Source organism: Nothobranchius furzeri, chromosome 4 (genome assembly GCF_043380555.1).
Source record: "Nothobranchius furzeri strain GRZ-AD chromosome 4, NfurGRZ-RIMD1, whole genome shotgun sequence".
NCBI lineage: Eukaryota > Metazoa > Chordata > Actinopteri > Cyprinodontiformes > Nothobranchiidae > Nothobranchius > Nothobranchius furzeri.
Window position 1 is genome coordinate 47,850,214 of NC_091744.1, and position 14,249 is coordinate 47,864,462.

The following is a 14,249-nucleotide window of genomic DNA, read 5'->3' on the forward strand; positions in this document are numbered from 1 at the left end:
ACGCATCCATCTCACCTCATGTTCAATTCTCACAACACTTTGCACACCCACGCATCCATAACCACATCCTATTACTCTCAATCTTCATTCACCAACAGAAGGTCTATTTGAGTAAGAACAGCATATCAACTGTTAAAGATTGTCCCACAAAGTTGCCAATGTTGATTGTTATTTCCTGTTTGTCAATTTCAAAATCATTAGTTTAATTTGAAGAATTAAAACTTTTAATTGTCAAACTGGTTTCCTCATTGAACTGAAACACAGACACACAGATATTATCGTCAGTTTATCGATGAAAACAACCTTTGAGTCTTCTTAACAATATAACTGAGTAAAGACAGTTTCTCCTTACAATATAACTGAGCCAGTCAATATTTTCTTTACAACTATGGCTGAGCCAGCCAAATTTCTTTACAGACGTAATACTCTGAATACCTTGAGGAGATTTTTAGAGGAGACGAGGTGTTTGAGCCTCCCTGAGTCAGAGTCGTACCAGAGGCCACGTTAGTCCGTGTGAATGTGTGAATATGAGCATAATGGAACCGATCTGAGAGACACTGGTGGGATTCCAGTCTAGCTGATACGTAAGAGGAATGTAGATAGATGTTGGGAAGTTTGATCATTTGTTTGTAGTCTGTAACGATTAAATTTACATATTATTTAATGAACCATGAAATGTGAGATTCCATAGGAAATATGAAATCAATCTTATGGACCTTTGGATAACTTAAACCAGAAGACTGGAACTTTTTATTGCAGGGATTATGTAACCACTTCGTATTCACTCAAAGACAAAAGGAAGAGAGTAAGTTTTAAAGTTAAGAAGACTTATTACTAAACAATTTAAAACTAGACTAACTTTAAACACTAAACACTCTGTGTGATGAATGGATCTCGGTGTTAATGAATGGTGGATGATGGATGGTGTGTGGAATGTTGTTCAGAACCAGCAGATCCAGAGAAACGATTACCGTAATGTCCGGACTATAGAGCACACCTCAATATAAGCTGCACCAACAAAAAAAAGGTTTTACACACACACACACACACACGCTGCACTCGAATACAAGCCGCGGCGCAGCAGCCACATGCAGGTCTGCGGCGCACAGTGCACGTACGGCCATAACATAAGATAATTAGACAGAAAGACGCTAGACGGAGGTTTTTCATTGTTGTTTTAATTCAACAAAACACATTTTAAACACGGGTGAACGTGCCTGCAAGTTTAGAAAAGAAAACAGCACTGATAGCATTCATATTTCTGGATGTTATAAAATAAAAACAGCACTGACACGTTATTACAACATGGAAATTTGCATGTTTAGAAGAAAAGAACAGCGCTTACACAGCATTAATAAGCCCTGGATGATTAGAAAATACAAACTGCACACAAAACATGCCTGGTTAGTAAATAAAACACACTTGCCTACCAGAAGAAGTCATTCGCTCTCATCTTCCTCTTGCGCACTAAAGCCATTAAAGTCCTCTTCTTCAGTGTCGGAGTTGAACAGCCTCAGAAGAGCTTCGTCACATACCTTTTCTGTGGCGATGTCAGTGTCGCTGTCCTTGTTGCTGTCATCATCCCTGGGTGAAGTTGGTTTGAATGAGTTCTTCCCGCTGCCGTCTCCAGCGCCGAACCATGGATTCATTCATGCCAAGCTTACGTGCGGCAGCACTGTTTCCCTCCTTTACTGCCAGATCGATGGCCTTCAACTTAAATGTGGCATCATATGAACTCATACGTGTAGTTACCATGATGAGGGGGTATGGATGTGAAAAAAATTCTTCGTCGTGCCGGCTGCTTGCATGTGCTAAATTAAAATGAGCACTTTCTTCAATTTCCACTTTTGACTTCCACCTGTTTCACTTCCTGCTAAAGCGCCCCCTAGTGGCAGGTCAAGTCAAGTCAAGTTTATTTATATAGCGCCAAATCACGACAAGAGTCGTCTCAAGGCACTTCACAGTTCATTAAGCCAATCAGAAATAATGCTTCCTATATAAGGAACCCAGCAAATTGCATCAAGTCACTGACTAGTGTCAGTGACTATACAGCAGTCCTCATACTAAGCAAGCATGCAGCGACAGTGGAGAGGAAAACTCCCTTTTAACAGGAAGAAACCTCCAGAGAATCCTCGCTCAGTATAAGCAGCCATCCTCCACGACTCACTGGGGATCGAGAAGACAGAGCAGGCAGACACACACACACACACACACACACACACACACACACACACACACACACACACACACACACACACACACACACACACACACACACACACACAGACACACACAGACACAGACACAAACACACACAAACACACACACACACACACACACACACACACACACACACACACACACACACACACACACACACACACACAAGTAATGTGTCTATAGTTATATTGTGATGTCTTAGTAAATATTGTATTTGGTGAAAGATAAACTTTATTGTATATATCCTAGTGGATCTATAATTAAATGGATAAACTAGTATTAGCACATCAAAAGTCAATGAAAACAAAAAGTTATTATCAGGAGAGAGAGAATGTATTAGTGGTTAGCAGCAGTGTGCTAGTCGATGGCCCCCTCCATGAGGCCACCACAGCTCAGCAGAACGTCATTGTAGCTTCTTCTGGGGAGAAAAACACTTACAGAGAAAATAAAGTTAAAAGGTGAAATTGCACAAAATAGTACAGTTAAAGAGCAGACTGTAGAATAAAGTAGTAGAGTGTGAAAAGTGGTCAGTGTGTCCTCCAGCAGTCTAAGCCTATAGCAGCATAACTACAGAGTTAACTCTGGATAATCTATCCTATTTAGATGTAGGCATGTTGGAGGCAGGGCAAGGGAGAGCCGTCTTTACCGACTGTACACTCCACCTCCCTCTACTCCCCCACTAGTCCAGATTTAGGCTAACATCAGATTTTAACTATAGGCCTTATCAAATAAAAATGTTTTAAGCCTATTCTTAAAAGTAGACAAAGTGTCTGCCTCACGGACTAAAGCTGGGAGCTGGTTCCACAGGAGAGGAGCCTGATAACTAAAAGATCTGCCTCCCATCCTAAGTTTAGATATTCTTGGAACCACCAGTAGACCTGCAGTCTGAGAGCGAAGTGATCGGTTAGGAACATATGGAACAATCAGATTACTGATGTATGATGGACCTTGATTATTAAGAGCTTTATATGTGAGAAGAAGGATCTTAAAATCTATTCTGAATTTAACAGGTAGCCAATGTTGGGAAGCTAAGACAGGAGAGATATGATCTCTCTTTTTAATTCTCATCAGAACTCTAGCTGCAGCATTTTGGACAAGCTGAAGACTTTTAACTACATTCTGTGGACTTCCTGAGAGTAATGAATTACAGTAATCCAGTCTTGATGTAATAAATGCATGAACTAGTTTTTCAGCGTCACTCCTGGAAAGTATGCTTCTAATCTTAGCAATATTCCAAAGGTGGAAAAAGGAAATCCGACAAACTTGTGAAACCTGGGATTTGAATGAAATGTCCTGGTCAAAGATAACACCAAGGTTCCTTGCTTTGTTCTCGGAGATTAATGTAATGCCATTAAGGTCAGGCGATTGGCCCAGCAATTTCCTTTTCTGGATTTCTGGTCCAAAGATGAGAACTTCCGTCTTGTCTTGATTTAAAAGCAAGAAGTTAAGAGTCATCCAATTTTTTATGTCCTCAAGACAAGCCTGTAATCTACCCAACCGATTAGGTTCATCAGGGTTAATGGATAAATATAACTGGGTATCGTCAGCATAACAGTGGAAGTTTATCCCATGCTGTCTAATGATTTTACCAATTGGGAGCATATATATAGTAAAAAGAATTGGTCCAAGCACTGAACCCTGTGGTACTCCGCAAGTAACCCTGGAGTATGAAGAAGATTTGTCATGTACATTTACAAAATGAAATCTGTCAGACAGGTAGGATTTAAACCAGCCTAACTCTGTTCCTTTGATCCCTACAACATGTTCAAGTCTTTCTAAAAGAACATTGTGATCAACTGTGTCAAAGGCAGCACTGAGATCTAACAAGACTAGAACAGACACAAGATTCTTATCTGAGGCCATGAGAATATCATTTGTAACTCTCACTAATGCAGTTTCAGTACTGTTATACTCTCTAAAACCAGACTGAAATTCCTCAAACAGAGCATTAGTGTTTAAATGCTCACATACTTGGATGGCCACTATTTTCTCCAGGACTTTGGATAAAAATGGAAGGTTAGATATTGGTCTATAATTCATTGGGTCATCTGGATCCAGAGAAGGCTTCTTAAGTGAAGGTTTGATTACAGCCACCTTAAAATCTTGTGGTACATACCCATTTACTAAGGATAAATTGATTATATCTAGAATGGGGGCAGTAACCAAAAGAAATGCATCTTTAAATAATTTGGTTGGGATTGGATCCAAAATGCAAGTTGAAGGTTTAGATGAAGCAAATATTTTTGATAACTCTGAAAGCTCAACTGGATCAAAACGGTTCAAGCACAGATGAGGTTCTAGAGTCACCTCTGATGCTGCCTCACTTACTGAGGAAGAAGAAATCGCATTAGGGAGGATGCTAAAGATTTTGTTTCTGACAGAATTAATTTTACTTGTAAAAAATCCTTTGAAGTCATTGCTGCTGAGGGCTAAGGGAATAGATGGCTCAGAGCTATGATTCTGTGTAAGTTTAGCAACTGTACTGAAAAGAAAAGTCGGATTATGCTTATTCTCCTCAATTAATGCTGAAAAATAAGCAGTTCTAGTTTGTTGAAGCTTATTTTTATAAAGCACAAGACTATTTTTCCAGGACAGGTAGGCCTCCTCATGGTGCGTAGAGCGCCATGTTCTCTCCAATTTCCTAGAGTTTTGTTTTAAGGCTCGTAGATGAGAGTTAAACCAGGGAGCCAACTTCCTGTCCCTAATTACCTTCTTTTTTAAAGGGGCAACATCATCTAATGCCACACGTAAAGAGGAATTCACATGATGAACTAAGGCATCAATTTGTGAGGGGCTAGAACTGAAAATATTGCCCTCTGCTACATGCCTCTGAGATGCTGAGGACAGTAAAGATGGAACAGTTGATTTAAAAGACGCAACTGCGTTGTCAGATAGAGACCGACTATAATGAAATTTACTTTCATGTCTCGAGAACTCAGTTATAAAAAACTCAAAGGTTATCAGAAAGTGGTCAGAGAGGACTGGATTATGTGGAAAGATTGTTATTTCCTCACACTCAATGCCATAAGTCAGAACAAGGTCCAATGTATGATGGCAGGAGTGGGTGGAGCTATGTATTCTTTGAGTAAAACCAATTGAGTCTAAGATATTACTGAAGGCTACATTGAGGCTATCATTTTCGATGTCCACATGAATGTTGAAATCCCCCACTACAATGACCTTATCAGTATTTAGCACCAAATCAGATAAAAAATCAGAGATCTGATCCAAAAACTCAGAGTAAGGGCCTGGTGGACGATATAAAACTACAAACAAGAGTGGTTTTACAGTTTTGCTATCTGGATTAGGAAAACTAAGAATAAGATGTTCAAACGAACTGTAACTATTAATCTGTAAGGGACTGATTAATAAATCCGAATGAAAAATGGTTGCCACTCCTCCTCCTCGCCCTGTACTTTGAGCAATATGATGATTTAAATAATTTGAAGGAGTCGACTCGTTTAAGCTAACATAGTCCTCTTGCTGCAGCCAGGATTCTGTGAGACAGAGCAAAGAGATCTGATTATCACAAATCAACTCATTAACTAACAAAGTCTTAGAAAAAATGGATCTAATGTTCAACAACCCACATTTAATTTTTCTAGTTTTCTGCTCAGTTGAATTTGTTCTAATATTTATGAGATTTCCATGATTTGCTTTATTAAGCCTGATATTTAATCTGTGTGGTTTTGGCCGTGGGCAGGACACTGTCTCTATGGGGTAGTGGGTGGGTAACAGTACAGAAGCTGCAGAGGGGTGGGTTAGACTACGACTCTGCTTCCTGGTCTGGACCCTGGGTTGTCATGGAGGACTAATAAAACTGGCCATATTCCTAGAAAGAAGAGCTGCACCATCCAAAGAGGGATGGATGCCGTCTCTCCGCATCAGACCAGGTTTTCCCCAAAAAGTTTTCCAATTATCAATGTAGCCCACGTTGTTTTCAGGACACCACCTAGACAACCAGCGGTTGAAGGACAGCATGCAGCTAAACATGTCGTCACTGGTCCGATCAGGCAGGGGGCCAGAGAAAATTACGGAGTCCGACATTGTTTTGGCAAACTTACACACCGAAGCAACATTAATTTTAGTAACCTCCGATTGGCGTAACCGGGTGTCGTTACCGCCAGCGTGAATAACAATCTTACTGTATTTACGCTTATCCTTAGCCAGCAGTTTCAGATAAGATTTAATGTCACCCGCTCTGGCCCCAGGTAAACATTTAACTATGGTTGCTGGAGTCTCTAATGCCACGTTTCTGACTATGGAGCTGCCAATGATCAGAGTCGGCTTATCAGTGGGTGCGTCACTGAGCGGGGAAAATCTATTAGAAACGTGGACGGGTTGGTGGTGGCCCACGGGCTGGGTTCTATGCTTCCTGCGTACCGTCACCCAGCCGGCCTGAGGTTCCGGCTGCTCGGGTTCCACTGGAGGGTCGCTACGTGGTTGTTCTGAGCTAGTTAGCCCTGCGCTAGCTAAGTAACTACGGCTGTTTACAGGTTTTTCAACAGCGCGGAGCCGGGACTCCAATTCCGACACCCTCGCCTCCAATGCTAAAAAAATGCTACATTTATTACACGTACCATTATCACTAAAGGAGGCAGAGGAGTAACTAAACATCTGACACAGAGAGCAAGAGATAGGAGACGGAGAAGCAGAGACAGAAGTAGCCATAGCCGTGCTGAGGCTAAGCTAACTGGACGAGCAAACTGTTCAGTACCAAATAAACTGCGTGCAAACTCAAATGGTTCCCTAAAAGCTAGGTGGAACAACAGAAAATGTGTGTTTTAGCGTGCTTTTGTGCTACAATAACTCAGAGATATCCAAGTACAGAGAAATTAAATCAGCTTTAGCGAGCCCCAAACACCAAACAGCTACACGGAGTGCAACACTGAAAACAGGAAACAGGAAACGCCTTACCGCCAGGTGCAGCCAATCAGCAATCACTCACCATCAGTCTCGTTCACGCGCGCTACGTACCTGCGCACTCGGGCTCTGGGAATGCTCAGGTGAAGGAACATCTGCAGCAAAGCCGCACCTCATTATAAGCCGCGTGGTTCAAAGTGTGGGAAAAAAGTAGCGGCTTACAGTCCGGAAAATACGGTAGTTCTGATGGGAGTGAAGATGATGTTTTGCGCTAAGCTTAGTTTGGAGATTTATAACACACATTCAGATGCCATTCTGTCGGTCTACGTACCCTTGGCGGAAGTCCCCGTTAGATCAGGAATGTCGAGGTTCAGCTTGACCTTCTCTGGAACCGAAGCCGGTAGAAAAAGCAGCGGTTGCCGACCAGACCAGTCTTGAGATACTTCCAGGTCACGACAGTTTATTGGCATCTAGCCAGACCCAAAAAGAGGTTCTGATGGTTCAGCTTTTATTCTGAAAGGAACTGTTGCAGCAGGTGGAACAGTAACAGATTTAATCCAGCTTGTCGCGAGGTTCTTTCGGCTGAAGAGGTAAGTTATGGATTGGCCACTCCAACAACTTCTCTAGAACGCTTTGAACTGAAGTCAAGATGACGTGGGCATAGTTTTATGATTTAGATGTTTTTATTTACGGTCAAATCAAAAAAGGACAGATTTACCAAGCACCACCAAAACCACACCTGCGTCAGATATGGAAGGTGCTGATTGGATCAGAAAAAGGAAATGTGTCATGTGATTCTTAACATTACGTAGATGAGAATGTCTAGTGTAAATATTTAAAGTTATATTACTTATTAAAACTACTGATCATAACATTGTCATTTCACAGATTGGTTCACATTTTATTATTGGACTAACACTTTGTTTGATTAGCTTGATTAAAAATAGAGTTCTTCTGATTTATTAAAAGAAAGTGTTCGTCTTCTTCTCTTGAGCTGGAAAATAAGAAACCGTTTAGAAGTAGAACATGAGACCTTGAGCAATATCTCATGCAGATTAGTTCTTGTCAGAAACTTCTGGTTTTGCTCCGACTAGAGCAAAACAGAGCAGGGCCTTTTAGGTCAGAAATGGACAAATCATCACGCTACAACTCAGAGGAATAAAAGATATAAACCAGGTAAACAAGAGATGGAGGTCGGATAGAGAAACGTTGCAGCTGACCGGGTCTTGTTTGTTTGAAGGTTCTGATTAGCTATTATATCCTTTAAGAGGGTCTTTCATCAACTTCACTTTGAATAAATTGAGATTAGGTCTGACTGGATTAATAAGCTAACCACCAGTAACAGTGAAAATGTCATCTGTGTATCTGGTTCCGCTGGGATTAGCTGACAGCTTATCAAACCTTTTAGAACTAATTGTTTTATCCATTTTTTTAATTCTATCACTTGTAATTAAAAGTTCATGAACTTTTTATTGAATCAGTGAGATTTACTGACACATCTTCACCAAGCAAACCAAGAGTATTCTGGCCTCGGGTCAAGCAGAACCTTCCTCTGATACAACATCTAAGTTCACTGGTAGATAACTCAGAGTGGCAGATTTCGGAGGAATATGGTGATCCTGATACTCCAGCTGAATGCTTTAAAGGTGTGATAAGTAAGAATTTTACAGTAAAATCATCATCATTGTGCTCAGCTCCATCTCAAACTATGCAATTACATCGCAGGGCAAAGGGCATGAGTCATGTTCTCACACTGTATGTGTAACACAGCCAGCCTAAAAATATGCTAAAATAGTAGCTTTTATGCAACATGTTGGACCTTCCGATCTGAAAACCCAGAACACCCAGAAACTGTTGCATTGTAATTCATGTCTGTTGTCTGCAGGCCTGCTGAGGGTTAGGGTGAGGGTTCTTCTGGAGGTGGAAGAAGAATAAAAGGTTTTATTTATGTAGCGTAGATAATCTACATGCTAGGATTTAACACTTTTTGCTATCAGCTTTTTTAGACTCTGAGAAAAGATCAGACACATTAGCATATGAACTTATATCATGCATAAATATCCAAGATATTTATACAATCGATAGAAGTTCATACACCAACGGGCTTGGTCTTAATCCAAAGATTAATTTTTTTAATTTAAGATATTTAAATTAATAGCAAAAGTTATTTATTGAATCAGAAGCTTAATGGATTCTTTGCTTATTCAATAACCAAATATACACCATTCTGTTTCATTTCAAAGAAAAATCAGGTTTAAAAAGTTAAGAATCTATTACTAACAATTTAAAGATGACAATTTGAAAATGACAATTTATAACTGACAATTTATAACAGCTTTGATATTAAAACTTGGTATTAAAAGCAACCTGTGTCTGGATGGAAACTAAAATGAAATGTGATGTTTGGATGCGTGGATGAATCTCAGAAGATTTCTTTCAGCTTGCAGCTAACTGAGTTGGTTCTTAGAGATAACAGCATACAGACGCCATCTGTCAGAAGTGTCTACCTCACCCAGTTCAGGAGACCCTCTGGTGGATCCGAGATGTCAGGTGGAGATGGTGTCCTCTGAGCACGAGGTTGGTAGAAGGACCCTAGTGTGACCAAATCTGTCCTGAGATGTCTCCGGGTCACAATGACTGATGAAACTAATTTCGTCTCAAAATCAATAACTCTGAAGGAGTTTTGCGTCAGCTGGTGCAGGTGGCGTTTATTCGGAGCGATTCTATCGGCGTGACAAAACAGCTTAGTGAGGCTTCGGGCGGCCGACCCTCATCCTCTGGTACTCTCGTTGCCACGAGAGTATCTGGTTGGTTCAAGAACTGAAGTTGAACTGAGGAGTTTTTGGTTTTAACAAAACCTCAGAACACGCCCTCTCAGTGTCAGAGAGCTTGTTGTTATGGAGCAAAGACATGTGGGGTGGTTAACTTTACCCTGGTTCAGCCCCTCTGCATGGTGTGTACACGTGCAAATGACCTTCTGGTTACTGATCACACATTACTGATTATCATAAATAATAATTATTATTAATTACAGAATAATAAGTCATTTCAGTAATTAAATACATTTATAATGGACCATGATGATTATTCATGATGATTATTTATGAACCTTGTAATAAACAGTAAAAAGAGTTTATCAAAAATGATTATTTTAAATCTTTAAGTGTCCTTCATCTTGCGGAGGAACAGTAGACAGATAAAAGATGGTTTTAGCAGACTGTGTGTCTCCTGTGATGATGATCTGTGGGACAAACGTTCAGCCAGGACAGCATGACCTAGCTGGGGAAGTGTGACCTTTGGGACACAAAATGAGGCCATTCATGTCGCTACATTTAACATAAACACAGCAAGCACACTTTCTTGTGTGAAAGTAACATATAAAAACAATAAGAGATGACGTGCGTGCAAATGGAAATAGCTGGGCAGTTGTGTTAGTGCATGCTCTGTGTAAATGGTTCTGATACATTTGGGTCGTAGCGCTGCACCAACAGTCCCTCATAAGGTGTTGAGCAGAATTTCAAACATTTTGATTTTCGAGCAGCGGCATGATTGCCAATCGAGAGCTGGTTGTGAAGTGTGGATCACTTCTTGCTACCCCCTGTATACTAGATGACACAAAACTTGGCCTGACCTCAAGGAAGAAAATCAGCTCAAAATGTGCCAGAAATGGTACAGCGTATGCCCTGCTTAGAGCTACAATGTCAAATCTGCAAAACAAGCTTGTTCAACACATTTTATTCACACATCCTAACAATGTTCTAACATAGTATAGCTATATTGTGGAGATGTGGTTCTCTTGCATTTATCAACAAACATCAGCCAATAACACGGCTTGGTCTGAGACCAGCGACTGGACCATCAGGTTGTCTGTCTCTCTGAACCACTGCACTTCACTCGCATATTTATCAACAGAACACCACTGCTGTTAGAGATCCTCTACTCAATAACATCAGACAAGGAGAAACAGCCAGCTGCTACACCTGGATGCTACTACTTTAACTTTAGGACAAACTACCAGAGTCCCAAAGAGAAAAATATCATTTGAAGTCACAGACAACAAAAGACGTTTGGACCTAGAAAACGGTGGCTGGTGTTTAGCGCTATCTTGTTTACTGTGGCTATGCGTATCCCCTTATGAAGGGAACATGACCTAGAGATGATAGCTGATGGAAGGGGGGAGAGTTCTGTGGTTGTGTATAAAAGCTAGCTTGTTTGCAGATTTTGCCATAGCAGCTACATCAATCATGTTGATAGGGAGTTCACATCGGAACAGCATTCCTTCTCAGCTGACTGGGTGGTTTCCATTTTTTATCTATTTAAAAAGACAGAAGAGCGTTGTTTACAATCTGTCCAACCTCCGTATTTCCTGGTTTCAGAGCCAATCGTATTTGATCCTTTTGGCAAACACTGCTGCGCCGACATTTCTAATTCTACACTGGCTGGCAAAAAGCAGCAGTGTTGTGGAAAGAATGATTGACAGTAAAAGGAGCGACTCAGAAGTTGTTTCTTGTAAACCTAAGAAGCCATGGCATTCTTTTTGTTAGGATTGGGTAAAGAGGCCTGAGGCTATCACTGAGCTAACAATGCTAACAGTTAATCTATATATATATATATATATGCTCTAAACAATCTCAAGCTACATTACAGTGGAATGTATTTATCTATTCATCAACTTACTGTGTATGATTGATTTTCACTGATCCATGACTGGCAACAGTTGCTCAGAGCAGACTGGTTTGCTTGATACATGGACTGCAGTACCCACATTCAACCACAGGATGTCATTGTTACTTCATGCACCTTCAAGGCCAGAGAGGGCTTGAAGGGAATTTGTGACAATAACAGTGTCATAGTCCAACATAAAGTAGGTTTCCCAGTAATGCTTGTTTAAATATTTTTAAACATTTTCATCAAATAATAAATTCATCTATGAATTATAGAAGCAACATCAGTTGCAAAAGCATGGAAGAATGTTCAGATCTAATAAAGGCATTAGGAAATCTCCAAACCCAAATTAACTCACTGTTTGGTCCAGACGTGTTGTTTACGGAGACTTGTGCTCACATTCACTTAGCTGAAATGTGCTTCCAGGCGTTTCCACAGTTCTGTGTTCAGATTACGTAAGCTCTGAAAGGGAGCCCCGTCTCCAGAAAACATTGCATGGCACTGTCACATTTCTGCCCTCCGTTCCTGCCAATCGGGCCCTGATGGAGCCGTGCATCTGTGTGACATTACAGGCTGGGCGTGCAGGCTCAGCTGGCTCGTGTCTCACAAGGCCAGAGCGAGCACACAGTGTTATCTGTCCCAATAGTTATATGTAAATGCTGAAAATCAGCCAACTCCCACAACGCTCTCCCCACTTTAACGCTGTCACTTCGGCATGAGAATGTGTTGGCTCAAGACAGCATATCTCCCTGTAGACTAGCTCATTACCTTCTTTCCTTTTGACAGGCGGAGCTCACAGCGAGCTGACAAACGGTCCTGAGGGTTGTTAAACTCTGTCAAGATTCCAGCAAACATCCAATTTATTTTTTTGCACTGACAGCGTTGTCGCTTTAAGCTTCTTAACCAGGAATATTTCCCTTCATTTCTCAATACATCGAAGACAAGTCTTTTAGTATTTGACTTACCTGACAGGACATTCATTTTGCTTCTGACTTTGCATAATTTTATCGTTTTTATTACATAATAATCTAAGAAAAGACCACAGCAGCCCAGGAGGACCTCAGCTTACATATAAATAGAAAGATGAGCAGAAAAAGGAGATGGTTATTTTTAGCAACACCCCCTCTCTTCTAAAAATAGCAAGAAGCAATGTTTCATTTCTGTTCGACAGCCTCTGCCCTGAACTCGCCGAGGCGTTTCCATTGTTGTGTTTTCCAACCTGAGCGGGCTGTGTTGGTGTAGGCTTGTGAGCTGGCTGCAGAGGTTTTTCATTTGCTTTATTTAGGTGTGTGTCATCAACATTTTACACAGATTCTTATTCCATTACTCATCAGGAATGCTTTCAGCATGCAGGCATCTTACATTTGAAGCTGGGCTTATGAGCAGAAACAAGGGAAATAAAACTGGCAGGAACAGCAGCCTAGAGACCCAGCAGCTCCCTGTATCATCTTAAGTGATATTAGAGTCATGCTGAGCTTGTTCAAATCTGCTTTATTGCTTTAGATCCTCAGCAATTTAAGCAGATGGTCCCTGTAGCTAGGGAAGGTGGGACATGTGAATTCTAGAGAGGTGCATGATGAAGTGTAATATTTTTGTCGGTCAAATAAAAAGTGCAAGTGCTGAAAGATGTATTTAAAAAAGCAAAATAAAAAAATGTTTAATAGAAACCAATTTTTTCAAAGTGGTGTTGATACTATTAGCTGTGCTAGCTTTATAAGGAGCAGTTTTACCTTTCTGAGAAGAAGATAAGCACCCTATTTATTTTCACATCACTTAACAAGCCTTTTGTTCTAACTGTTATAAGAAATCTGTTTGGTCCTTCCGTCCGTCCATGCTCCACCACCAGTAGAATAGACAGGACTTTAATCTCTGTGTCTACAGTGAGAAGATTCTGGTTCCAAAAACACAACATGGCTGTTTCACACCCTGTCCTGTCTCCCCATTCTGTTCAGTCATGTGTCTCTGTTAATTGCTCCCACCTTTCTCTCATTTTCCAATCACCCAAGCTCCCAGCCCTCATGCATTTAAACCCTCTCAGTTCTGTGTCTTTTGTCGGTTCATTGTTTCCATGTCCTGCGTGCGTTCATCATTAAAAACCTTTTACGTCTTCCAGTTTGTCTGCCTGCCTTCTTCTTCACCTGCGTGTGGATCCTCATCTCCGCTTCACTCACCAGCACTCGTGACAGAATGAACCGACCTCCTAAAGGATCCAGCGGGGAGGTTCTCCCCTGGGAGTGCCTGCTCCAGTTCCTCACCTCGAACCACCAGCTGGCTTCTCCTCCTCCGGTGTCGCCTCGTCGCAGACGCCGCCGCCAAACTCCAGCCCCGTCTCCGGTTAAGTCAGCACCTCCTTCATCTGCAGGTGGAGGGACCACGCCTACAGCCCATCAGACAGAGCTCGCCGGCATCTAAGCGGAGCTTGGCCGGCTCCGTCAACTCATCAGCCTCCAGGAGTTCCAGCTGGACGCCCTATCCTTCCTGTATCTCCAGGAGAAGGTTTC

General features: G+C 41.3%; 1 protein-coding gene across 1 annotated transcript; it reads right to left on the reverse strand.

Annotated features, from left to right (window-relative positions):
• Positions 1-2,664: 2,664 nt before the first annotated feature.
• LOC139069784 (uncharacterized) lies at positions 2,665-12,729 on the reverse strand. Its single transcript, XM_070550734.1, has 6 exons — positions 12,714-12,729; positions 12,517-12,581; positions 12,204-12,382; positions 9,596-9,806; positions 7,169-7,238; positions 2,665-3,956 (listed from the first exon to the last, which is right to left on the reverse strand). The coding sequence occupies exons 1-6, from the start codon at positions 12,727-12,729 to the stop codon at positions 2,929-2,931; spliced, it is 1,569 nt and encodes a 522-aa protein (XP_070406835.1). The 3' UTR covers positions 2,665-2,928.
• Positions 12,730-14,249: the final 1,520 nt, after the last annotated feature.